Source organism: Barbatula barbatula, assembly GCF_947034865.1.
Source record: "Barbatula barbatula genome assembly, chromosome: 9".
Taxonomy (NCBI): domain Eukaryota; kingdom Metazoa; phylum Chordata; class Actinopteri; order Cypriniformes; family Nemacheilidae; genus Barbatula; species Barbatula barbatula.
The window spans coordinates 3,084,731-3,111,696 of NC_136772.1; the positions used below are offsets into that span (position 1 = coordinate 3,084,731).

At 38.1% G+C, this 26,966-nt stretch overlaps 4 protein-coding genes across 11 annotated transcripts in view; 2 read left to right on the forward strand and 2 right to left on the reverse strand.

The window, feature by feature from the left end:
* Positions 1 to 783: 783 nt before the first annotated feature.
* Positions 784 to 3,779, forward strand: LOC306898375 (spermine oxidase-like). 3 transcript variants are annotated; one of them, XM_079463820.1, is made up of 4 exons: positions 784 to 919; positions 1,100 to 2,307; positions 2,950 to 3,133; positions 3,366 to 3,779. In XM_079463820.1, the coding sequence occupies exons 2-4, from the start codon at positions 1,118 to 1,120 to the stop codon at positions 3,498 to 3,500; spliced, it is 1,509 nt and encodes a 502-aa protein (XP_079319946.1). In that variant the 5' UTR covers positions 784 to 919; positions 1,100 to 1,117; the 3' UTR covers positions 3,501 to 3,779. The 3 variants fall into 3 exon arrangements, with proteins under 3 accessions (XP_079319946.1, XP_079319947.1, XP_079319945.1); XM_079463821.1 differs by having other exon boundaries at positions 804 to 906; XM_079463819.1 differs by having other exon boundaries at positions 806 to 988.
* A 1,132-nt stretch (positions 3,780 to 4,911) lies between these two features.
* On the forward strand, positions 4,912 to 14,574 carry dnajc10 (DnaJ (Hsp40) homolog, subfamily C, member 10). Of its 3 annotated transcripts, none has more exons than XM_079464076.1 (23): positions 4,912 to 5,031; positions 5,931 to 6,218; positions 6,291 to 6,456; positions 6,598 to 6,648; positions 6,942 to 7,024; positions 7,112 to 7,243; positions 7,359 to 7,452; positions 7,888 to 7,965; positions 8,056 to 8,099; positions 8,176 to 8,307; positions 8,431 to 8,520; positions 8,721 to 8,831; positions 9,125 to 9,239; positions 9,362 to 9,489; positions 9,988 to 10,104; positions 11,015 to 11,116; positions 11,358 to 11,513; positions 11,739 to 11,872; positions 11,969 to 12,022; positions 12,483 to 12,630; positions 13,232 to 13,354; positions 13,477 to 13,587; positions 13,679 to 14,574. In XM_079464076.1, the coding sequence occupies exons 2-23, from the start codon at positions 6,021 to 6,023 to the stop codon at positions 13,688 to 13,690; spliced, it is 2,379 nt and encodes a 792-aa protein (XP_079320202.1). In that variant the 5' UTR covers positions 4,912 to 5,031; positions 5,931 to 6,020; the 3' UTR covers positions 13,691 to 14,574. The 3 variants fall into 3 exon arrangements, with proteins under 3 accessions (XP_079320202.1, XP_079320204.1, XP_079320203.1); XM_079464078.1 differs by having other exon boundaries at positions 4,970 to 5,031; positions 6,012 to 6,218; positions 13,679 to 14,370; XM_079464077.1 differs by having other exon boundaries at positions 5,024 to 5,066.
* A 6,888-nt stretch (positions 14,575 to 21,462) lies between these two features.
* frzb (frizzled related protein) lies at positions 21,463 to 24,774 on the reverse strand. Its single transcript, XM_079464091.1, has 7 exons — positions 23,834 to 24,774; positions 23,522 to 23,560; positions 23,304 to 23,360; positions 23,160 to 23,225; positions 22,815 to 23,019; positions 22,682 to 22,745; positions 21,463 to 22,268 (listed from the first exon to the last, which is right to left on the reverse strand). The coding sequence occupies exons 1-7, from the start codon at positions 24,303 to 24,305 to the stop codon at positions 22,215 to 22,217; spliced, it is 957 nt and encodes a 318-aa protein (XP_079320217.1). The 5' UTR covers positions 24,306 to 24,774; the 3' UTR covers positions 21,463 to 22,214.
* Positions 24,775 to 25,984: 1,210 nt separating this feature from the next.
* nckap1 (NCK-associated protein 1) overlaps positions 25,985 to 26,966 on the reverse strand; it is a 31,811-nt gene continuing 30,829 nt past the window's right edge. For all 4 annotated transcript variants that reach the window (XM_079464348.1, XM_079464349.1, XM_079464347.1 and 1 more), the window contains exon 30: positions 25,985 to 26,942. In XM_079464348.1, the coding sequence (XP_079320474.1) occupies positions 26,826 to 26,942 (117 nt within the window). In that variant the 3' untranslated portion in view covers positions 25,985 to 26,825. The remainder of the gene's footprint in view (positions 26,943 to 26,966) is intronic.

The following is a 26,966-nucleotide window of genomic DNA, read 5'->3' on the forward strand; positions in this document are numbered from 1 at the left end:
TCCGATCCCCCTTTTTTGTTGCGACTTGTAACGAGCGGGTCGTAACACAATATATAAATTTACCCATAGACCAACAGACTTCCTGTTTCTACAAAGATCCTGTTTCATCTCTCAAATTAGAATGCATGTGGGTGGTTAATGATGAAGTGCATAAGTTGTCAAAGATAAGATGTTGCCTCCTATATTTTAGAATTGGACAATATAATATGAGAGGTGGTACAAACTAACCGAGAGGTGTGACAAACTTGTTTTGGAAAGCATTATCTTCAAAGTTCCATACGATTCTAGACATCAAACACATCAACTGTAAATATGTGCACTGCATGTATACATTTAGTGTTTTGACGTATTAATTGGAAGGAATTTCTAGGAAAGGCTCCTCCCAATTAAATCGCCCAGTAAGACTATATCATGTTCACAACACAAATGAGTTCAACACACGTGCCACCCCACTCATCCTCTTTAAACTCCAACATAATCCAATATAACATACTGTGGTCATTCATTTGGCACAAACTATATCTTTTTTAGGCTACATGTCCTCTGTTGGATCATTTATACTGACACCTACTGGCGTGAATGTAGGATCATATTGAATAGGATGAACAACATGACCAAGTTCCCGTTTGACGTTCTCGTTCAATTTTCTGTTTCCCTGCTGTCCATACAGTACAGTCAAGGCGAGGCAGTATTTACATGACATTTAAAACAACCTGTTGAACGTGCTTGTGTACAAGTTTTTTAGATAATGTGGGCGTAAACGTCATACAGTCTTTAAAGAGCAGAAAGGGAAGGGCATTTTCCTACCGCATTATTTGCAACTTCATCTGCTATCGGATATGCAATTCCTGATCTCGTAGAATAACATATGGAGTATGAAGTAGACAACAACTCACTGACATTACTGTAGGTTTTACAGGTATTTAAGCCTTGATTCAGCACATGAGCAAACACATAAAATACGCGTAAAGGTGAAGCTTTCTCTCATGTAAGATTTCTTGGCTCTGTATTGCTGATCAAGATTTGTTGTTGGTTCTTAGGATTTGGGTGGCTTTTTAAAGTTGCTAACCTTAATTTATGCCTTTCTTTCTTTAAACAGCTGAACAAAGCAGCAGGAATGAGTGCTTCTAAAAGACCAGAGGATGCCAAGGTTGTAGTCGTGGGTTCAGGCTTTGCAGGTGCCGCAGCTTCAGCCACGCTGGTCAAAGCAGGATTTCATAATGTTCTGGTCCTCGAGGCGAAAGATAGAGTTGGAGGTCGTGTGCACACCACCACACCGTTCACCGATAAGGTGCTTGAAGTTGGGGCGAACTGGATTCACGGACAGAAAGGAAACCCTCTTTTCCAGCTCGCAAAACAACACAACCTGCTGTCGGAGGATTTGTCAGCAAGCAAAAACATGTGCTCGCCGCATTCTGTAACATCTGAAGATTACTTTTTTAGAGAAGATGGCATGCAGGTCCCAAAGAAGGTTGTAGATCAGGTTTGTTCACGCTTCAGCAAGCTCACCGATAAAGCTTTTGATGATGAACTTGATCGCAGGCACAGAAAGATGACTCTGGGTGGTTATCTGGACGACGCCTTTGACGAATTTCCTTTAGCATCTACAGAAGATGGCCAAATGGTCTTTGAATGGTGCAAGAGGATTGAATGCACAGATGAAGCTTGCTCTTCTCTCTACGAGGTGTCTGCCGCTCAGACTAGTGAATACACCGAACCCGAGGGAGGTTTCTTCAACACTTTAGGATTGGGTGGCTATCGAGCAGTTTTAGATGTTCTCCTGAAAGATCTGCCGCCGGGTTCTATCCAATGTAATGCCGAAGTAAAGACCATCCAGTGGGATCTGATCAAAGAAGGAGAGAGTGAAGAACAGAAGCATCCCATTCGGATCACCTGTGAAAATGGGCAATCTTATGATGCAGACCATGTGATTGTCACTGCATCTTTGGGGGTTCTCAAAGAAAAAGCAGAGACAATGTTTGAGCCGTCGTTACCGCAACCCAAGCTGAAGGCCATTAAGAATCTTGGTTTTGGAACAGTGGACAAAATCTTCCTGTATTTTGAGGAGAAGTTTTGGCCGGGTGACTGTTCTACGATTCAGATGGTTTGGGAAGAAGGGCCAGAAGATGAAGATGTTTACAAAGCTTCGTCTGAAGGAGATGACTGGAAAGAGACGTGGTACAAGAAGATCACCGGTTTTGATGCGGTGGCACGTCACCCCACTGCTCTGTGTGGCTGGATCACAGGAAGGGAAGCACTACATATGGAGACGCTCGAGGATAGTGAAATCAGAGAGACCTGTGTGAGGTAGGTAGTATTTAAATAGATGCCAATTCGTTGTAAAAATTAATTTGAATATGCTTTTGTTTCATTCTGATCCATTTCACTACTGATTCCTAAAGATAAGCCTTTAAAGGGATACTTCACCCCTCTCATCATTAACTCACCTAGAGTAAAAAATCTGTATAAATTTAATCTGTATAAATGTCTTTGTTCTGATGAACACAGAGGGAGATATTTTGATATATTTGAATACTTATAACCAGACAGATTTTGCACCCCATTGACTACCGTAGCAGGAACAAGAAGTACCCCAGAATTGTTTGTTGTCCTACTTTTGGTTATAAGCATTCTTCCAAATATCTTTCTGTTCATCAGAACAAAGAAATGTATAGAACTTTATTAGGTGAAGTTTCCCTTTACTAAACGTATTACATTTTAAAACTGCTGTATGTGTTTTTTTCTTTGCCTCGTTCACTGAAATGGATGTTATGAAAGAAATCTCACCTGTCTTGATGACAGGTGTAAGTGTTGTAAACAAATTGTGGCACCCTTTTACAGAAAACTAGGGAAATATCAGGAATGATTTCTGTATAATTTTAAGGGAGGTGCGATGCAATTAGCAACGGCTATAATCGCTTTCATTATCTAAAAATTATGTCTTTAAAGGTTGCTGAGGACTTTCACAGGCTGGTCAGTGCCAGAAGTCTCAAAGACGCTCATCTCCAGATGGGGTCATGATTCCCACGTGCGTGGCTCCTATACATTTGTTCCTCATCGTGTTGATGGTGTAGAGGAACATAAGGCTTTAGCATCTCCTCTTCCCCCTAAAGTTAAACGCAAAGGGAGCAAGGTAACATCTTAGCTTCTTATAATAGGCTGTATCAAACTATGACAGTAACACAAGTTTATCCTAGTATATATTTAGGATTATATCATTATTTGTTATAATGCATACACAACACCTGTATGTATGTATGTATATGCAATTTGTAGAAATATCCAATGTAAGCATTTCGTTTTTCACGTCTGATAATTACAAACATATATCCAGGAAAACAATCAAATACATTTTGTCTCTACAGCCCCTCCAGGTGTTGTTTGCTGGTGAAGCTACGCATGTGAACTTCTACACCACGACCCATGGAGCTTACCTGACAGGTGTCAGAGAAGCACAGAGACTCATCAGTTATTACTCTGACGACTATCCTAATGTTTAAGAATTGTATATACTTGACCTCACATCTTGCAATCTTTGCATTTAATGGGTCATAGGCAACCTTGTTTGTACATTTAACTGATGCATCATGTTCTGTCAAAGAGTTAAAGAAATGAAGAATTATTCTCTCTAAAGCAATGAAATGTACGATAATGAGCTTCTTTAATTCTAAATATAAACTAATTTGAATATGATTTAATTTAATTTAGCTGTCTTAACCATGTCCAGTATATATTTTTTATATATTTTGCTGGTTTAATAAAAGCTTTTCTGGTTATGGAAATGTTTCCTGATCATTCACATTATCAATTCATCCTCTAGATGTTGTAACACTTTAAAGGGATACTTCACCCAAAAATGAAAATTCTGTCATAATTTACTCACCTTCGAGTTGTAAAAATGTATTTGTTCTGCTGAACACAGAGAAAGATATTTGGTAGAATGTTTATAAATAGATCTTGCCCCCCATTAACTACCATAGTAGGAAATATACTTTAGCATTTTTTTGTTCTGTTAAATGCACAAGGAGACATTTTGAAGAATGTAGTACAGCACTTTTGACTACCATTGTCATTTTAACTAGTCAATGGGGTGCAAAATCTGTCTGGTTATAAGCACTTTTCTGAATATATTTATCTGTGTTCATAAGAATAAAGTAATTGATAAGAGTTGTAAATGTAGAAGTATGAGTAAATGATGACAGAATTTTCATTTTTGGGTGAAGTATCCCTTAAAATACTGCAATACAAAGATCCAAGATTGTTTAAATGAGCTAAAAAGAGAAATATGTTTTGCTTTAACAGCATGCAGTGTTGTACATACTTCGCAAGCACGTCTGAAGAAATGATCAAAAAACTGAAGTATGCTTTCTTCTTTTTCACATAACATCATTGCAGCCTTCAAAACAAGGTTGTGGTGTTTTGCACTGGAGATAACAGTAGATTGATTTAAAAACATTTACTCAAAGTATGTTTGTCATAAAGAATAGCTTAAATGTGCTTGTTGGAAAACTACAATTTATGTAGTTTTTAGACCTTTTACAAATGAGAAAGCATTTAACTTTCTTAGCTTAGTATTTACTAAGTAATTTACAGATAATGAGTCAATTCTATTAGATTTTCAAGTTACAATAAGTGAAGAAATCTGTGACTCTAATGTTTACTGTTTTGTTACAATAGTTAAGTATCATTGTTTGTTACATTTTCATTACTCGGGCAACAAGAATGGGTGGTTAATCAATGTCACTATATTAAAAAATATATATTTTAATAATATATTAATTGTGATTCATACAGGCAAAGCATGTAAAAATGATTCCCAAACAATGTTTAATATTATGTTTTTACAATAAGATTCACGCTACGCAATAAAGTGGATATTTTTATAATTCATGCCGTGGAGGCTTTTATTTTGAAAGAAAATCACTCTATTCCGGATGTGAGTACTGTTTCCGCTAGCTGCTTCACACTTGTGCTGCAGTAGCCGGTGAATCTGTGAAGTACTGGAGCAGTACAGAGAATATTCGAGACAAGGTGAGATACAATATCTTTAAGATGAGAGTACATTAGTGCGTGCATTACTTGATTTATCTATAGGAATATCTTACAATTGTGTTTTATATTTAAAGTTTGACTCGCGCGCAGTTATTAGCCGTGTGACTGTCTAACATATTCGAGTTTGTAGTCTCAGACCAACATTTATAAGTGCATTAATTAAGTACAATACATTATTTATATAGGGCTTAATTGTAAATACATCTATTATACATAATTAATGTGTAGTATTTGCTGTAGCTCGTGTAACGTGTGGTCTCTAATAACGTTACACACAACAAACACTTCATTTAATTGTAATAAATACATGTTTTATGGAGCTGATGATTGCAATATTCGATTTTAACTGGGATAAAAACTATTTAATTCACTTTGGTCTCATAAAGGTTTGTAGACATATGGGTTCTTTAACTATGCTAATATTGAGCATTATAAAATAAAGGCAACTATTAAAACAGGAGATAAACTTGCATGTGTCATTTTGACAATAGAAATAGTTGAAATGCGGCATGTTAGTTTATTAGATTGTTTATATAATCACACAGTGTTTAAAATGTAGCCTAATATATGATGGAGTTTTATACGTAAGATTGTAAGTCGACAAAATCTATACAGAAACGTGGTACATCTAAATTATGACACTAAATACAAATATATATTATTATTGATAACGTATCGTTAGACTTTTAAATAAAACTTATAAATGTGCAACATAAATGTGCTTCTCTTTGAATAAAACCTTTAAATGTGATAAATGATCAGGTTTAGATCAGATGTAGAGCTGATGTGGATTAAAGCAGGAGAAAGTTGCTCCGCCCTCTGTAAACACATACGTGTACATTTCCTGAGATCCTTTTCTCTTTCACCATCATTCACAGCTTCATTTGTTGAGAATGGTGATCCCCACATTCTTGTAAACATTTCTTCATCCTTCAAACACCGAAAATCTCCAACAACAGCCTTCAAGAATGCAGAGGTTGCAGAATCATCTGAGACCTGCGAGAAGAACGCTGCTGTTTGCTTTTGTCGCAGTGTGGCTTTTTGTTGCGACTTCCTCCGATGAAGATTACTACAAGTTGTTGGGTATTTCTAAAGAGGCCAGTACTCGTGAAATTCGGCAGGCTTTCAAAAAGCTTGCTCTCACGATGCATCCGGATAAAAACCCAGTGAGTAGCTTCATTATTGCGTGCCATCAAGACAAGTGCGTGTCAACTGACTCTTTCTTTCTGTCGTTGTAGAATGATGAATCAGCTCATGACAAGTTCTTGAAGATCAATCGGGCCTATGAGGTGTTGAAGGATGAAGACTTGAGGAAGAAATATGACAAGTATGGAGAGAAGGGCCTGCAAGACGAACAGCAGGGAGGAAGATATGAAAGCTGGAACTATTACAGATATGATTTTGGTAATTTACCTAATTTCATTATCACATTCTGTATGGATATTGTCACACAGCATAGTGAAAGAGAAACAAAGCTTAAGGTTTTGTTGAAGATACGCTGTACTCGTTTACACTGGATAACAACAATGGTACTTCGTTTTTCAGGCATTTATGATGATGATCTAGAAATTATTACACTGGACAGAGGAGACTTTGGTAAGTAAAGCACATTTGACCCAGACTAGGCATTATATTTGTAAAAATTTTTGTTTGTGTAAAACACAGGTCATGCCGTCCCCCTAAAATTAAAAGATCACATTTTGCACACATTAAGTGAACCCTGTTTTATGTATTTGGGGCTTTTTGGGTAGAAATGTGACCTACACATTTTTTAACATGTTAATTCTCCCATCACCTGTTTCAGCTGATCTTGTATTATTTATTTTCAAAAAGAGCCCTGACCTGTTCTTGCAAACGGTGGAAAGTCACATGGTTTTTGTTTTCCACAGATGCAGCGATAAATTCGGGAGAAGTCTGGTTCGTGAATTTCTACTTTCCACGCTGCTCGCACTGTCACGACCTAGCTCCCACGGTATGTAACATGACGTGTCATCTCAAATTCGCTTCCTCCTCACGTGTGCTGTAGTTTATTTGACCGTCATGTCATCGTGTCCCATAGTGGCGGGAGTTTGCTAAGGAGATGGACGGGGTGATTCGGATCGGTGCTGTGAACTGTGGTGATAATGGCATGCTGTGCCGGAGTAAAGGAATCAACAGCTATCCCAGCCTTTATGTTTTCAGGAATGGAATGGTAAGAGAATTTAGATTTAGCTTTCGTCAGGATATATATACTGTTATATATATACATGTATGTAATGTTTGATGTTTACAGTCACACTAAAATATAAATGCAATCATGTCAACAGAATCCAGAGAAATACTATGGCGACAGATCGAAAGCAAGTCTTACGAAGTTTGCGATGCAACTTGTGCAGAGCAAAGTGACAGAACTTTGGCAAGGTATTCATTTCGAACTTTGAACTACTTTGGTCTAAAAGGTTACATGAAAAGTTCAATTCTTTCTTCATTTACTCACCATCAAGTTCGTCCAAATCTGTATACATTTCTTTGGTCTGATGAACACATAACCAAGATATTTGGAAGAATGCTTGTAATCAAACCACCATTGCTTTTTCCTTCTATGGTAGTCAGTGGTGGCCAAGAACTGTTTTGTTACAAGGATTCTTCCAAATATCTTTCTCTGTATTCATCCGATCAAAAAAAAATTATACATATGTGCAACCACTCGAGGGTGAGTAAATTATAAACAGAATAAAAAGTTTTGGGCGACCTGTCCCTTTTAGACCACATTTAATGGTGTTTACAGTTGAAGCATTTGAAACATTAAAAATATATTTTGTCTTTAACATTTTGTGTACGGATTTGTATTTTCAGGCAATATCTTCTCTGAGATTGATCGTGCGTTTGCAGAAAGAATTGGCTGGCTGATAACTTTCTGTGCTGACACCGGAGGTATGACTATTAAACTTAAATAGTTTAATTAAATAAAGACTCGCTCTCTGTCTTGCTGAAAAGTCGCTTAAACAATATTGTTTCTCATAGACTGCCTGGAATCTCAGACGAGACGAAAGCTGGCTGGAATGTTGGTATGTCATTTATTATAAAATTTGTCTGTAATATCGTGTTTTATAATATTATGAATATTCATATTTGTTTCTTCAGGACGGTCTGGCACATGTAGGCTGGACAGATTGCTCCAAACAGGTAGACCTATGTGACAGCTTTGAAGTCACCACGAGCACAACAGCCCTCTTCCCCCCTGGCAGTTCTCTTACTCAGAAAGGAAGCGTGTTGGTTAGTCTGATACCTATGAACATTTATGCATGGCCTCATACTTTTACTGTAATTGCTTTACTTTAAACCTTTAAAAAAAAGTGTTGATGCGATGCGCTGATTCTTTCACTTTCATTTTTGCAGTTCATCCAGAGTTTGGATGCTAAAGAAATATATGCGCAAGTATTAAAGCATCTGCCTGACTTGGAGATGCTCACAAAGGAGAGCTTTGAGGTACGATCTTGCGTGCGTTTCATCACGAACACCATGTGAACAAATATAAGCTCGCATATCTAGATGAGCACGTTTACACTGAACTGTACCGCACCCAACATTACCTGTATCAGTGTTTACATAAGACAACAGACACCTAGCGTAGTGCATAACTGTGCGTTCAACTGTGCTAAAATATCTAGAATTTCTTGTCATTTCAGCATAAATTAGCTCATCATCGATGGCTCGTCAGCTTCTCATTTGGAAATGATGACCTGGCATCACACGAGTTCAAAAAACTCAAAGTTCTGTTGAAAGACTCTCACATACAGGTGCTTCATTTCTCGCAGAACTGAAAATTCATTCACCCCAATGTATTATTACCCCAATGTTTATGTCCAAAGCTATATGATTCTGTTATCTGTGGAACGTTATGGGAGAGATTGGCGCTGCTGTTTTCATACATAATAAAGGAACAATTTGGACATTTTTCCTAACACCTTTTATGTTCCATGGAAGAATCATACAGGTTTGGGAACAACACTGAGGATGGAAAGTGTATTTAAAATTGTAATAGTCATGATTTCGCTTGGAATGTTGGATTTAAGTTGTTCTGTCTCTATAGGTGGGGAAAGTGGATTGTATCTCTGATTCAGACCTCTGCACTTCTCTGTATATTCACAAACCATGTGTGGCTGTTTTTAAAGGACTTGGAATTCATGATTATGAGATTCACCATGGTGAGTTCAAACATGCTTTTCTGCACATTGCAATGCTTTTAAAACGTAACATTTACATTTTAGTCTGTATTGACAATGTTTAACTGTTTTCTGACGCCCACTATGCCGTGTACATTTTTCAGGTAAAGATGCCCTGTATAATATAGTAGCATTTGCTAAAGAGAGCGTCAGCGCCCATGTGACCACTCTCAGACCTGAGAACTTCCCCAGTCATGAGAAAGAGCCCTGGCTGGTTGACTTCTTTGCACCTGTGAGTTATCAATATATCTGAAACTCTATTAAACTTCTGCTGAAAGCTGATTATTTTTACCTCTTCTAAGCCTGTAGCCACATTGCCATGGTAACTTCCTGCCAATGGCGCATTCTTTTGAGCTCAAGGTGGTGTAACATTTTTAATTCTTTATATAATGAAAATGCATGACTGCTCAGTCGGCAAAATACCAAGAATGTAGTGTATGATAGTGTATGTAGATAGAAATAGCTCATTCTAATTTAATAAAATCATAACACTTCATTATGTAAGTCTTTATACATCTCTGACGACATACTTATGTATATTATATGGCATTTTTTAAAATAGATCGTCCTATTTATAAAATATTACTATTACCAAGTTCTTCATGTTTGTATGATGTGTGTTTTGTGTATGGAACACATTTGTTTACGTTCATATAATTAGTAATTGCTTACTTATATATTTATATATTAAAGAAAGTAAGTGTAATATGGTTGTGTTTCTGTTTTACAGTGGTGTCCACCATGTCGAGCTCTTCTCCCTGAACTGAGAAAAGCCTCCATCCAGCTGGTTGGACAGCTGAAGTTTGGGACTCTGGACTGTACTGTACACGAGGGGCTTTGCAACATGGTACAGTTACACAGCACATTTAATATTACCTATGCTCAGCTGTGACAGGTTTTGGTATGGCCCGATATCTGTCGACTTCCTGGGCTTAACGTCTTTTGTCTTCTTGTGGATGCAGAGCATGTAGTTAATAAGGAGCTTCCTGTCTTAGTTACCAGTGTGATCTGATGATTACAAAAATCATCATCTTCTCCACAGGAAACCAGAGTTACCACACATTTTTAAAGGTGTAGGTGCATCAGTAACAGCACCCATAGTTATGTATATATAGATGCCACATCTTGAAATGTTCGATTACTGTAAAAATGCAGTCTATGTTATGTTTTTATGGATTGCTCAGATGGATTGACTTTTAGTTTGGTGCTGATATTAAGACTTATCACAAGGCCGTTTGAATGCTTGTTTCTGATTGGCCAGTCGCGACGTTTGCAGGTTTATTATTCCCAGATAACAACCTCTCAAAAATAATTTTGATAGGTTTTTTTAGAAATTAAATATAAATATATGTTGTTATATCATATATAATGTTATATTTACAAATGATTAAACCAAATTGTCTGTTCTGAGTCTGACAGGGACCCGCCATGTAGACTTAGACGAAGCTTAAGGCTAGTCCCAGACTAAAATGAATGTGTGACCGGTCTTAACTGAATATAACTTGCCCAGAAATATCTTTAAATATATATTAGTGCCATTTTTTGCACACCATCAATGTGTGATTCTGAGGCCTTTTTATAAAAGCAACATAAATATCTTAATTCAAGGCTAAGCCGTGTCTATGAAACCGGGCAAAAATGTTTCATGATTGTTGTTGACATCCATTTTTATAAACAAAAAGCTGATTTTACCAATAATATAATACTTGTGTAGACAGCTGGCTCTCATTACCTTCATCATCATCTTTCTTCCTCAGCACAACATTCATGCATATCCAACAACAGTGATTTTCAACAAGTCCAGCATCCATGAGTATGAGGGTCATCACTCTGCAGACGGCATCCTGGAGTTCATAGAGGTGAGGGTTAGAGGGACTTAGACACAGCTTTCAACATGTTTCAGTTTTCAAGTTTTCATACCCTGATATCACTATACAGTAGAATATTCACAGTACTGTATTATTTTTAAATAGATGTTTACTCGCTATACATTTATTCTGCTACAATGGCTGTTTCCATTTCAGGTTTTATTCCGATCTAGTTAGTTCAGCAGGAGGTCTACACTTGATATTGATGAGATACATGATTTGTCTTCTGCAGGACCTGGTGAACCCTGTGGTGGTGACTTTGACCCCAGAGTCATTCCAGGAGTTGGTGAAGAAACGCAAGTCCACAGACACTTGGATGGTTGATTTCTATGCTCCATGGTGTGGCCCCTGCCAGGCCCTGCTGCCCGAGTGGAGGAGAATGGCACGGGTACAACAATCTCTCTGTCTGCTTTTAGATATTAGACTAAACTAGATCTACACAATTATTATTTGCATTGATTAGGATTTAACTAAAACCAAAATGACTGAAAATGCCTGATGAATTGTGTCAAATTGACTTTGCACTTAATTGCGAACTTAATTTATTTGATCGTGTTAGCAATGCATATTACATTATATTATCATTATATATCATTTCTGTGTCTGTTTTCAGATGCTGAGCGGGATTATAAACGTGGGCACAGTTGACTGTCAGAGACACCATTCATTATGTCAGAGCGAAAACGTCCGAGCATATCCAGAGATACGGCTCTTTCCTCAGAACACTAACCGCAATGATCAATACCAGTACGCTTTGCTTTCTCACTCATATGAGTTACTGTCTGTACCTCTCGCACACTGATTTTACAAGATTTGTTTCTCTCTTTCTCTCATTGGTTACAGAACTTATAACGGGTGGCATCGGGATGCGTCTTCCCTCAAGACATGGGCCTTGGGGTGAGCAGGATCTCTTTTTGTGCAGAACATTTCAGGGACAGTAATAGCTGGACAAACTTTTGAAAACATTTTCTGTGTTTCTCATTTTGTCAATATTGGATGCATATTTCTATTTGGAATACTTAATATTTTTCTATTAGAACCAAACATCCTTTAACGCCAAGTACATTGAAAACCTAAGTTTTAAATTAATTTATTAAAACCCTTAGGATTGAAGCAATTCTTAAAAATGCTTCAACCCAAAAACCTTTTCTACTAGTTTGAGTCATAATGTGATTGTGATATTCGGTCTTAAGACATGGTTGTCTGTGCTTGTTAATACAGATTACACAGCTTCTTCACGTAGGAACAGGCCGCGTAGGAATGGTTTAGTCTTATTTTGTGTATAATTATGCAAAGCCATGTGTTTAATAGATTTAGCATTTTGTAAGTTTTGACCCCTGGATTCCTCCGTCTCCAGTTCTCTGCCTCAAGCCTCAGTGGATCTGTCACCTGAAGATTTTTCGAAACAGGTTTTGGGAGGAAAGGATCATTGGGTGTTGGATTTTTACGCCCCGTGGTGTGGCCCCTGCCAACACTTTGCCCCGGAGTTTGAAGTCCTTGCCAGGGTGAGACTTTTTTCGATGTACAATCACACTAATCCAATGTACCATTAACACACTTTTGCCTCATGCTTAAAGAAGTTTAAGTAGATTAAAGTTTGAAAGTTTCCCACTGATACGGAAATAGATGTTTTAAATTCTGAGGGATACAAACAGCATTCCCAATGCAACAGCCGTTGACAATTATTTGCATCTTTGCGAGTACTGGTGTTTCCTTTAAAAAATGTAAATCTAGTTGCAAATGCACTTCAACTGGCACTGGCAGGTCAATGATAAAATTATGCTTTCGCCAATCACCTGCGTGTTTTCTTTAACGCTCCCACGGAAGAATTTTGTATGTATATAGATGCTTTCTGAACAGACTTTGTTTAGATTTAGTGCAGTTTTGGCAAACTAACATCTCAATTTAGGCTGGGCACTATATAATCCAAAATGTAATTTAACATAGAACATATTTCTACTGGCTGATTTGTACTCCGGCACAGATTGAATATATTATCATACCGCCCATCCTCAGAGAAATAAAAGAATGGTTCCTGGCTTTCTTCTGTAGTCACTACAAGTGAGCCGATCATGAATAACAGCAACCTGTTCACCTGTTGTGCAGATGATGAAGGGTACGGTGAGAGCTGGCAAAGTGGACTGTCAGACACATTACCAGATCTGTCAGAGCGCTGGGATCAAGGCTTACCCCACTGTCAGGTTTTACCCCCGTCTGGGCACCCGGCGGGTAAGACAAGCACCTGCTAGAATTTAATTCCATCTAGATGCTGTGATGCATCTGCTAGATTCCTAAATGTAATGCATAAATGTACCTCTAACTAGTACATACTTTCCGTGACGCATTCTTAGCGAGATCAGGGTGGAGAGCCTATTAACAGCAGGGACGCCAACGTCATCGCAGATATTCTCCGACAGCGACTACAGCAGCTTGCAATACATGGGAAATCCTCAAAGTTTAAAGTAAGATACTGTCGGTATTTGTTCAATGTAGTGTGGAGTTAATTCTGTTGTACAATCTTGATTTCAATCGGTTTGATTTACTGCCCCACAGGATGAACTATAGGACTCTACACATCTTGAGATCCACAGATGCCCTTTTCTTACTGTGCGGTGTGACCGAGGGGAAAACACACACTTTAAAAAAGACTCTTTAATGAGAGCGAGATTTCTTTTTATTTGTTCACTGCCAAATGGACCGTAGAAAGGAGTGATATCACCTCTGCTGCTGCAGAAAATGGTTCTGTGTATTTCAGGACAAGCATCTGCAAATGTGATGTTACTGATTCAAGATGAGGTCACCACAGTGCAATATTTACCTTTGTGATATATGAATGTACTGTCAACATTAATGTTGTAATTTCTTCACACAGACTGTATATAACAGATGCATTTTTCTCATGCCTTTTTGATGCGTATTTCTGAATCATTAAACTACTCTTACTGTACATATCCTGTTATAAGCCAGATGAGTTTTACAACTGTTTAGAGTTACATTACTGTAACTTATGCATTGTTTCCATAACAGATACATTCTTTCTCCGGTGGACTGTCATATTTTTAAGGTGTAGTTATTTTCTCCTTTAAAATTGGGTGTTTTTATTTTATTTGTAGTTCCAGAAGTCATTTTCTGTGGAAAACGATCGCGCGACGTTGCCGAATGTTTCCACTAGGTGGCGGTGATGTAACATCAATTCACTTAAAGTGTGACACATTCGCCATTAAACATCACACAACGCCATGTTTATTCGTATGTGTCAAGTAAATTATTATTTTTTAACTGTTTTTCTTCACGATGTGAAGATCAGCTACTTTTGAAAACGCACAATGGTATTTGTGTATATCATTTAAGTATATATGTGTATATTTGTGTACCTTAATTACAGAATAGTATCTATGTGAATAGTTCTTATATTTGTTTAGGCCTATATTTACATTTACGTTACACTTAGTCATTTAGCAGACGCTTTTATCCAAACAAAAACCCAGGCAGCGACCGAAAAAAGCAACCACAACTTTAAGAATCCATTCAGTTTTGTCACTTCAATCTCTAACTTCTAACGACGTGAATATTGTACAACTTTAGCGTAGTCATTTTTAAACTAAAGATTTAAAAATGCGTTAGAAATCTTACTTTTGTGAAGGGTGTTATTCGCGCGCCTCGACCGAAGTTTCCTGACTGAACGTTACCTCCATCTGCCATTGGTCAGACCATCGGGTAGCCACGCCCCTAAACGCGTCATCGTGTGGAGATGATCAATTAACCCGCCGTGACTTAATTTTCGCGTTTCTGCATATTAAGATATTAAACTGTAGAAATGATTTTAACAGAAACGAATGACACCATAAGTAGTCACACAGACCCATATGTATGTGCCAAACCTTCTTTGTTCCCCATCTTTCTGCAAAGGAAAGAGGTTTTAAGCACTGTGTCAATGTGACCCATTACCGTCTCCTACCATTTCCGGTCAAAGTTCATCCAACCTTCCTCGATTTTACCTAGGGAACAGAAAGCAGAACAGACGGGGTGGGTTCAAAGCCCTCCGTCCCGGTATTTATATGTTCGGAAGATGACAAATCCAGGGGCTGTGGCAACACATCAAACACCGTCTTCTTTTTCCATTTGTCCGTCAGGAGTTCTCTTCATAATGCGCAGTGTGTGTCCTGGCACCGGCGCTGGAACAGGCCTCGCACCCGCGTCCACCGCGACACGCTGCTTACCTTGGATGAAGGCTTCTCTCGCCCGCATGCGCGCTGGAGCAACATCCCTCAACGCCGTAACCCCTCCGTACACCCCAAACCGCGGCTTCCCCCGTCCAGCGCTTATGATATCATGGAGAACGCCGTAAAACAGCACACCTCAAATTGAGGCTCAAGGTTCACTGGTAACCGTGAAAGGTCATTTCGAGCATTAGAGAACTTTGGAGAAGAATCAGGGGCCGTGCGCACGAACGCGCGTGTGTTGCCCAGGTGAGGCATCGTTCCCGGAGATGCGGTTGCGCTGGTTATGCCGTGAGGACTGGGTGACCCTGCGGGAACGCTACACGTTTATTTTCTTTCATTGTGAGGTGGAAAATACCCACCTGGGGCCGCTGGACAGGCTCTCCCGGCTGGCAGCGCTTTTCCCAATTCTGGCGTCAGCGAGTTGTGGCACCTTGTAACCACGTTGTGGTTTTTACGAGAGGAACAAGAGTTCACGGAAAACACGTCATTTTGAGCCATCATAAATGCGTTTTGAAATTTACGTTGTGATTAAAGTTTTATACTTGTTTTAATGAACATCACTTAAAAATGTTCATGTCTCTTATTGATTGAGTTCCGTTCATTTAGTCGACGGAGAGAGATTCGTTCACACGGTGGGGAGTCGAAGAATTATTGAGGGCTAAAGGGTTTATGAACCATCAGGTGCGCGACTCGATTAAACAGACTATAAATACGCAAGCTCGCTTGTGGGGATCGGGGTCTATTGGTGGAATATTTCACCCAAAGAATAAAATTTTGCCAACATGAACACTGCGTTTTATTCCTCCCTGTAATGGTTATAACACGTTTAATTAAGAACGTATTGTCTTCGTTTTTGTAAAACATCTGAGACGTCTGGATCAATGTCTTTTTACGAAATGCCAAATACAGGTTTATATATTTTCAGATGTTTTGATGATTCCACCATTCAAGATTTGTAGAGTTTAGAAATATTGTACTGTTCTTCAAAAACCAATGCAGACAAACTATGTTTAGACAAAGTAGGCTATATCATATAGTTGTACATAACTTCTTGGGTCATCGATATTTAAAGTTTTTTAAGTTATTATGAATATTTGTACATATTTTATTGAGCTTTCACTCTCTCTATGATGCTCAAACCTCTGTTGACAGTCGGGAGTTATTCAAAGGATTTATTGGAACCTCTTTTTTGAAGTCTAACGGGGTGTTAATGTCTGGGTAAATACAAGATGCCCAACAGATAAAGCATCTATTTGGCCAGACAATGTAAACGTGATAAATGGGGCTTTTTAAGCGCTATGTTGGTCATCTACAGAATATTTGAAAGGAACCTGCAGCTTCTTGCAGAGATCTTATCACAGCGAGATCTTTAAGCACACACAGTTATCTAAAACTCACGGCAGGTTGTGATCGAGCAAATGGCGTTGACTTGAAAGAAGAGAACAGTTTATTTTGAGATAATGAACCAATTGGAAAAAAAAGAAAAAAAGACAAGTTCTTTGACTATGGAATTGTTGGAAAATGTAATCAAGGCCTGTATATTCACTTTTCTTCTGTTGAATACACAATTATATATTTTGAGAAATGTTTTAGTGGTTTCGTGTCCATACAATGGGTGTCTGTGGGGACCAGTGTTGTCTGGTTATTAACATTCTTCAGAATATCTACTTTTGTGTTCTGTGGATGAAAGAAAGTCATACAAGTTTGAAATGACATGATGGTGAGCAAACAGAAACACAGTTTTATTTTTGGGTGGACTATCCATCTAAGAACACCATACAGACTTCTGTGTTGGATTCACCTGATACAACAGCTGCTCAAGGTTCTCCGATGTTCTCCTCTTTAGGTGACCACAGAGGCTTTAGGAAGCCATAGGAGCTATAAATGCACACTGTACAGCTGTTTTAACACACTGAAACAACAACAGCGAGGAGATGTGCATTAGACATCTGCAAAACCACTAAAGTCCAGACCATCCTTCATCATTCATCCCCTCGGCACCTGTGAATGAGACACACACACACACGGCCGTGTGTTAACGCATTATACAATGCGACATACAACAATTATTTGCTAAATTGGAAATAACACATGTGATTAGAAGTGCTGTGTTCATATGTTACGAGCACATGTGAAAGTGCTTTAAATCATTTATCTTCTTATAAATCCTGTTGAAAGCTCAGCAGGATTCTGCAGAACCAAAAGAGTTTTCAAAGGTTCGAAACATACCCTGTTTCGTCATTAAATATTTGTTATATATTTTTGTTAAATATAACATAGTTTGTATGTTTTGCTCTTCATATGTTCAATATTCAAATATATTTTAAAGTGCCTAAAATGTTACTTGTATGCATGGTACTTGCATGACAAAAAAGAAAAAACAATGCTAGTAAACCAAAGAGCATGGGCAAAATATAAGAAACATTGAAACTTTAAGGCTTTAATGCATTTTGTTGTATTTGAATGAGACCCATTTTTCGTGATGCTGTCGAAGGTCATTAAAAGCAAATATTGTACAAATTTGGGATGTTTAAGCCTAGCTGCAGAAAACACAGTTTGAGTTAAATATAATAATAAATATAAATATATATATAATGAAAAAAAAAATGAAAACTGGAGAATAGGTCAAAATAACAGTTCATATTCACTTTTAAGCAATACAACAGTAATATGTATACATGTATTTAGGAAAAGTTAAAAAATTGATTTTTATTACAGTTTTCATGTCTTGTCCTGCTGTCGGTCTTTCACATTGCTGTTGGATGACTTTACGCACTCCTGAGGTTTGATTTTCCTGAAATTCAACCGACTCTGGATTGAATGGTCAAATTACACCTAGAAATGTTGATTTAATGAAATGTTTAAATGGTCTCGTATTTATTTCCACGGATACATATATAACCTGAATACATATATACACGTACATACTATATATACACAAGTATATAGGACTTTCAGACAGTGGTTAAATTTAAGTGGCATGTATCTGGAGGATAGAAAAGACACTGATTTGTTGAAAAACCTGAAGAAACTTATTTACAGAGGAAAGATGTTGGACATATTAAGTTCTTCATACGTGATTCAGTGAAGATATTTTATTCCCAGGGGAAAACAGGCAGATATTGACTGCATATTGACTCACAGGATGTGTTAAATATATAATAAACATTTATTCCCCTGTAAAAAGCTCAAATTATGTATAAGCATAACTGTTGCTTTGTTTGAGAACAGTTACTCATAAGTGACTCTTGGCATCGCTGGGCCTGTTTCACTCCCTTGCGTGCAAAACCTAATTAGCATTTCTTGGAATATCAGTTTCCCTGTTAACACATACTGAATAGAAACCTGAAGTAGCAGTCATATTTGACCAGAGAATTGACATTGAACCGCGAGAGTTTAAATCTTTCCCCCAATAAACAAAAACTGTAACATGCAATTCATTTGCACTTTTGCCGGAAGTGATTAAAATGATGTCAAGTTACATAATACAAATAATAATATTTTAAAGCTACAAAAAGTTGACTTATTTCACATTTATAAAATAAGACGAAGATTTTTGCTGTGCTGCTTGACATTGTCAGGATCGTGTTCGGGGAGAGAACCCAATTGCAGGCAGCAGGTAAGGGGTTAAGGAAACACTGATTTATTAAACAAAAATACAAAACAAAGACCTGCGAGGGGCTAAATCAAGAACGGAACAACACAAATTGAAAGCAAACACTTCCAACGATGGGGCAAAACGTATCTTATTACAAACAGCGACACAACGTCTGCAATACAGCAAGGGTAGGGTAGGGTAGGGTAGGGTAGGGTAGGGTAGGGTAGGGTAGGGTAGGGTAGGGTAGGGTAGGGTAGGGTAGGGTCAAGGCAAGGCAAGGCAAGGCAAGGCAAGGCAAGGCCAGGCCAGGCCATGGCATGGCATGGGAATAATGAACAATCAAGGTAACGATGCGAATGAATGAGCACAGGACAATAGACACATGGGCATTTGAAAGGGGAACTATCAAGAGAGATAACAATGGGCAGATTAAAACAAATCTCATTTTCATTTGGTTTGAAGGCCAGACTGCTTTTGACAATGATTTTATGTTAGAAGTAACGGTACACTGAAAAAAATAATTTGTGCTTTATATATTTTATGAAAATAAATGATTAAAAGATACTTAATATTATCAGGTTACTGTTTTTAACAAAAACAATTTGATTAAATTAGTGATGGGTGAAACTGAAGGTTTATGATATCAACAGTGCATCTGTCAATCATTCCATGTAGTTTAATGTAGAAGACATTTTAATTAGACAGAATGGCAAGACTTTGGACATTTTCTACTGCTGACAAAGATGAAGGATGCCCTGTTTTAATTTCTGAATGGTTATATACGAATGACTGTAATCTTGAAAAAATAGCACATTGTAATTCTGCACTTCAAATCTAAAACAATTCCCAGATTTTTCACACACATTTCAACATCTGTTTTTGATCAGCGTTTATATTCATGAACACAGACCCTGTGGTTTAAGGAAACGTCTCAAATGAGGAAGAGAGACCCAAACGCACGGTTTCTCTTGTCGTCAGTTTTCATAGTGTGACGTATGGAGGTCAGTGATTCTTTTGATTCTTTTCCAACAACCAGAAGAGCACGGAGGTCCCGTTGAAGAGTTCTCATTGTCAGCTGTTTCGAATAACACTGCCCACATCAAATCGGGGTAAATCAATTTGATAGAAGCAATGGATAATAATAATGGATATTGTCCCCTGGATGAAACTCGGCTAAATGCCAAAATGTAAAAGATGTTCTGCCCAGAAATGTTTCATCTAACCTTAAGGCCAAAATCCTAATATATATTTACTTCTTTGTACTATTTATGCCATTTGTCATAAAGTAAATAAATCAGTACATCATTTACCTCTTCTTTCTCTTCTCATACAGAATGGATGGCTCAATATGGACACTGGGTGCGGAACAAACAGAAATTCATGAGGAGATTTTAATGTCTGCTGTTATTTGATGACTCCCACATGTGGCATAATTTCAACGAGCCTCACGCTTTAGTACAAGATAGTACCTCACGCTATAAACCCATTCAAAGCAAAATACTTTAGATTAAAAGCTGCCTTCTATGGTTTTGTTAAACCAAATTGGCTCCTAGGTCTTATAACTTAAAAATCTAGTTATTTTAACCTTCATTTTATAGATGGTTCCAGCGGCACAAGGTTAACACAAACAAACGTTATGTGGCCCATCATAACTTCCAGGAGATCTCCACAAAGAGTTCATATCAGTCGAGTGATGTTAATTTATTTCAATACAATTGATATATGATATAATATTAATATAAATTAAATATAAAATAAATGGTTATATATTATAACCACACACAGACCGGAAGTTAACTGTGGCCCAGGCGCGTGCGTCCGATGAAACCGTCTATAAGTCAATATCATTTAAATTCAAGTGACATGTACAGCCAATTTGATTTAATAAGTTGACTGTTGCTTTACAGTTCTTTCTGGTGATTTTATGAATGCAAACAAGATTTACTATATGCGAGTACAGTCAATATCTTTGGGGTTTTTTTTCCTAAGAGAGAAACTTTTCCAGAAAAGTTCCTTGGTAGGCCCTTCACTTTACAATGCGGTTTTAGGCCAAGGTTGTATCATTAGTTCATGCACGGTAAACATAAACATTTGCATTTACATTATTCACACAATATTAATAAATACTCATGTAAGTTAATGTATTCACAACAGTTGGCAAACCCAAGCCTATTGTGAGTGTTAGCAGTTTAATTTTGACAGATCCCAAATCTCCAATTTTAATAAACAGTGAATTCACCTCGTGGGCATTAAATCTGGGGAACGCAGGGTGAGCAGCTGTCACTGCAGTAACTCCCAGCAGCAGGTTGTTTACAAGAAGCAGCTCCTTTACTGTAGATTACTGTAGTGCCGAGGCCAGAACTGAGTCGCAGCATTGAGAAGCATAAACAGAGACCGTCTCTCTTTCCCGAGAGCTGGAATGCTTTCCCAAAACCGTGCAAAAGCTTGTAAGACTGGACCTGCTCCAGGCCAGCGTTCGGTACACACTCTTTTGACAGATGCACACAGAGTCAAATAGATTAAACATCTTTACTTAAACCAAAATACAGTAATGTTTGCTTGTTTGTCTGGGAAGACAACGTGTCTATTTGCAAAACCGATGTCATTTACAATGCATACAAACAAAACGTGATTTATCTTCATATGCCACCAGCCAGGTGTGTTTAATAAATGCTGTAAACTGCGTTATAGACTGTGTACAGAATGCGGTTTCAATTAATAGAAGATTGAAATGACAAGCATATAATGCAGGGTAAAAGAACCAAACTTATCAAACATATGCATGTTTTTTCATCATTCAGAAAGCAAGGGCCTGTTTTCGTCGTCCATGATAATGATGATTCGTCTCTGTGATCTCTGCCAAAGGATCCTCTGCCCCCAAACAGTTCATTGTTCTTTCGAAGAATGTTTGATCCTCCAGAGGGGAAAAAATTCACCCCAGCTGCAGTTTGTAATGAGAGCTTGTGTCTGTATACACACAGAGCTTAAAGCGCACGGGTATCTCAGACGCGCTCCCCAAAAATATGATGCTTTTCTCAAACCTTCCCGTCACTGACCGAGTGACCGCCTCTCGACACCCTTCCCAAACAACTATACACAAGGAAACATTTTGTCTGTGCAAAGGAAACATTTTGTTTGCGCGAATATAACAACTATAAAACAAAACATTTAGTCTCAGGCAAACATTTTGAAACAAGAAAGTACAATAGTGCAATTTTTCGGTTTGGTGACGCTCTTTTCCTCCCTGGGCTTGTTTACGCGAGGGCGCTTATTTGCGGCTTTGTCTCTTGTTGGCCTTGATCGCACGGGTCTGCTCCCAGCGCTAGCACACAAAAACATCAGTCAGTTCAATGGCACAGATGGCTTTTCTCTACATATTTATATACTTTGTCATATAAGTCGTGTCTCTGTTATATAAGTCTATGTTAGAGTTCAGTCTAGAGGAGCATCAAATCTAAATATAATCTGTAGTCACGTTTTCCATGTTGCAACATACAGACATTCTTTAAAACAACATGTCACAATATCAGATGGCATTTATTCGAGTGGAAATTTGGTTAGGATTTAAATGAGGAATAACATTAACATGCACTCGAGGATGGAGCGCACCTGTGCTAACTCTGTTAGAGGAACACCTGTACACACCGATGGCTAAAAATAACCTCGAGACACAGTTGGTTAAAAGTAAAGCAAACGTGTTTCAAACTACAAACTAGAAAATGATGTCGTTCTTACCTTCACTTTACGGGCCATTTTTTCCCTCCACTTCTGTGCAATGGATCCGTCAATGAGCAGCAATCTGTTGGAGAAATCACCAATTTATTTCGAGAACCACAAAGTATTCCACCAGCAAGAAATCCTGCATTACCTGGACCTTTCCTCGTTCTCATAACCCATGATGATATATTCCTCATTGGCTGCTAGTGGAGGACACGGACACACCGAGTTATAATAAAGAGTAACTGTGTCTCGAGGAATGTTGACCAGAGATGACTTCAGAACGTCCTTGACCTCGACGATGGCGCTCAGGTCGTGGTTTCGAGTTTTTATTTCTTTCACCCTTGCTCGGATGACTGCAAAGAGATTGCTCAAATTAAAAATGTCTTTTTTTGTCACGACAAACCGTATTTGACTTCTGCGTGCTTTGGAAAGAAAGAGAACGCGTGAGAATGATCAAGCAACCCAACATAGTTCAATATCATTCAGCACTTACCGTAATTGTAATTGTTCTTTTCATATGTTTTTTGGCCGAGCCTTACAGCCTTGCATTTACAACGATCTGAAAAGGTCAAAGCATTGAGACGTTTTACTTATGTATATTTGAGCTTGGTTACATTTGAAAGAAATATCCGAATACCATTAGCTCCTTTACAGTTCCCATTGTGTGAATCCATGGGGAAGTCTGGGTTTCCCTCTGTATGAGAACCAGAACTGAGATTAACGTTTAACCCACTTTAGGTGTAACTGTTCATTAATTAAATTAAATACATATGCTTAAATTACCATTTTAATAGGAATGTTTAATAAAATAAGGTAACTGACTTTGAATCAAGAAAAATACAATGTGTATCTCACCAGGGTTACATTTCGAAGGGTCTTGATAGTAAGGATTGTCTTTAGGAAAGAAAATTTGTTATTTAGGAATGTCTGTTAGCTATTTTAATACTGCATTTACTGGTAATAAAAAAGAACAATATGGGACTTTAATCACTATAGTTACAAATAGCCAAAAATATTATAGGGCTACATTAGGTACATGCACTATTACTAAAGTCAAGTGTAACCATAAATAGTAATAACAATATATTTTTAAACTACATTGAATTCCCTCCGTAGAAATACAAAAAACCCACGAACAATCATAAAATATGTATATGAATAAAGAACCTGGTCCCTCAGCTTTGACAATTGCTTCAGGTGAGATGCAGACTCCTCGGTCATACACGGGAAGCTCCTCGCAGGCCAGGCTCTCCGGCCACGTGTGGTTGTATCTCTTCATGACCGGCTCACAGCCGCACTTGGCCCGTTCGCAGACCGACTTGCACGGCTTGATGGGGTCATGCTGGAAGTCGATGGTGCATATGGGCGCATACATGGCGCAGAGGAAGAACAGCAGGTCCGGGCTGCACTGGGTGCCCAAAAGCCCTTCAAACTGCTCGATCGCGAGCACGGCATTGGCCTGGGTGCTGTGATGGAGATGGTTGGGCATTTTGGTCATGTTCCACGGCATGGATCTGCACATGGGGATGCGGATGGGCTCGCAGGACGCCGCGGCGGTGCCTCTGGGGATCTCCAAGAGACACGCAAAAGCCAGGACGCAGATAAACATTTCGTAGGAAAACATCTTTGGACTGGTCATAAATCACAAAACGGAGAGCAGACGCTATTTATAATTCACCATGGAGATTCTCCGGAGATCTGACTGCTGTGACCTCAAGCGGTCCCCCAAAAAAGGTCTTTAGAAACCGTATTGAAGTCTTGCGTCATTCAGACACATGGAGGAAAAGAGCTCATGTTTTCAAATTCTCGATTGAGGAGGAAAACGATTAAAGGAAATGGTGACGCGCGAGAGAAGTCTTTTGGTTCCTTCTGGAGCGCGTTGGGTAAGTGAAGTCCAGTTCAGGTCCAGCGGAAAGAAAGCGGCTTGAAGAAGCTGGAGAACACGGAGAGGAGGAGGAAGAGAAGGAGGAGTGGTGGAGGTGGGCTGGGGACATAAAACAGCGGGACCCCAGACCACCTCCTTCATCACTCGTGTCTCCTGTTGCGCACTCAAACACACACTCTGTTGACTTACTGCCGCCATAAATGTATTTTACTAAGACAAAAGCTGTGTTTGATTGCGTAAACGCTACATAAACCGTGTTGTGGACATAAGGGCGTGATAATGTAAAGACAGACGCTCTAATAAGCATCTGTCTGTATTGAATTGACGACTTGAAATGTGGTAAAACTAATTATCAAGGAAAAGAGTTCTGTGCGTATTTACGCAGGTAAGTGCGCATGATGTCCTTTACATCATTCCATCGTATGCTAAACAGTTTCTAACTTGAAACAATATTTCATGTTCACATATACATTCATTCTGGCAATAAGCCGTGTAATATTTTATGTCAGGGTCCTCACCATGAAATTAATTTATTTTCTTACAATGACATCCTAACTGTCCGAAGCTTAACAAAAATGTCATTCTGTCAGGATTTAGCTAAACAATTTATTTTAGTTTGATTAGTATATTACCTTAAACAAATCAACAGTCTAAAAGGCAATGTTTATAAACTCCATATTTCATATTTATGCCAAATACATTGTAAAAAATTAAAACAATTAAAATTGTCAATTGTGCATCCTTCTTATTTGTGCAAGGACGGGACGGAGGATTTAAAAGAAGTGAAATGGCATATCCTCCACTTCAAAGCGTTGAAAATATAAAAAATAAAGTTAAATAATTGCTTTAGGCAAATCTCATTATATAACAATTTCATAAAAAATATAAAGTTAAATACATGCTTAAAAGTGGTCAGAAATGTGTTAGGTATGTCAAATATGTAATACATAAATATTAAGTATGTTAATAAATTAACTATACTGTCTGAAATAGGTCTACATTGAATCATATAATGCTGAATTATCACATTTATGCGTGTTTGAATATGATCTGAAGATGTGCAGGGGGAGAATTTATACTGGCATCAGGTTAAGTGGACAAAACACATCCTCAAAGGCTCATGACTCCCCAGAAAGCCTCCTCTCTCCTCCCGGTGCATTTAGAGAATTTGGATGTCCTTAAAGATGTCTGGTCTCCGGGTCATAGGATGGAGGAGCCAGTAGGCATATTGAGAAGCACACAGAGTCAAAAAATAATAATTAATCTACAAAACACACTTTACTTTGGCTGCATGCAAATATTACATTTACAAGAACAAAATTAATATATATTTTCGTTTCTACAGATTATACTATTAATAAACTTTTCATTTCTGTCTGTTGGTAAAGAATGGATTTAATAATCCAAGCATTGATTTGCAGCACTGAAGAGCATTAAAGCAGTCAAGCCTCTTATGACCTGATGTTTATTAATGTTATGGAAGATACATATTCATTTCCAAAAAATTGAAAACATATAAAACTGGTTAAGGGAGAGGAGGGTAAAACAACTGATAAACATTCAATAAATATGTACGAATGTTTATTACAGCTCACAGACAGATACAATGGAGTGTCGATGCCACAAGGCATCATGAAAGTTAGTTAAAAAATTATACTATGCTTTGTACAAAACAACACTGGGTTGCTTTTATAACATGTAGTTATGCACAATTCCGTCGTTTCGATCCAAATGAGATGCTGTTATATCCATTAATTTGGCAAATATGTCAAAGAAACACAATAGTGTAACGAAAATAAATGCAAATTCACAAGAAGTGAGATAGAGAGAAGCACGCATTAACCCACACAGATTAGATCTAGAACAACATCAAAATAAAAAAAAGATTCACGGTTTCATAGAGGCATCTGTCATCTTAACAAGCATTTAGCATGATGTAGAGTTTTTAGAATCCACCCCTCGCCCTCCCCCCAAACTTCCCAACACACACACACACAATTAACTATTTTATGTGTTTCCAAGTTTAACCATCGCAAATAAAAACACAAACAAAAAAAACTAAAATTAAATGTAGTGTCTTAGTCCCTGGGATCAAACTCAATTACTGTTAGTGGTCAATGAACCTTTTTCTTCTCTTTATTCAGTGTCATAAAAGATTTGATCCCATTAAAAGTCTCGCACTGGTAAGACAATAAAGTTGTAGAATCCTACAGAAGAATATGGAATAAGAGCTGTAGTGTCCGGCCCTCGGAGTGCGTCAAGCACAGGAACTCTTTATGCAGAAGATGACACAGACTGCTTGTACACAGCGTGGTAGGCATTCCGGAGCAGAACGTACGGGAAGCAGGACTCCAAGAGGTCCATGGTGAGGAATGGAGATTCCTGAACGATCTAGTACATACAGACAAAATGATT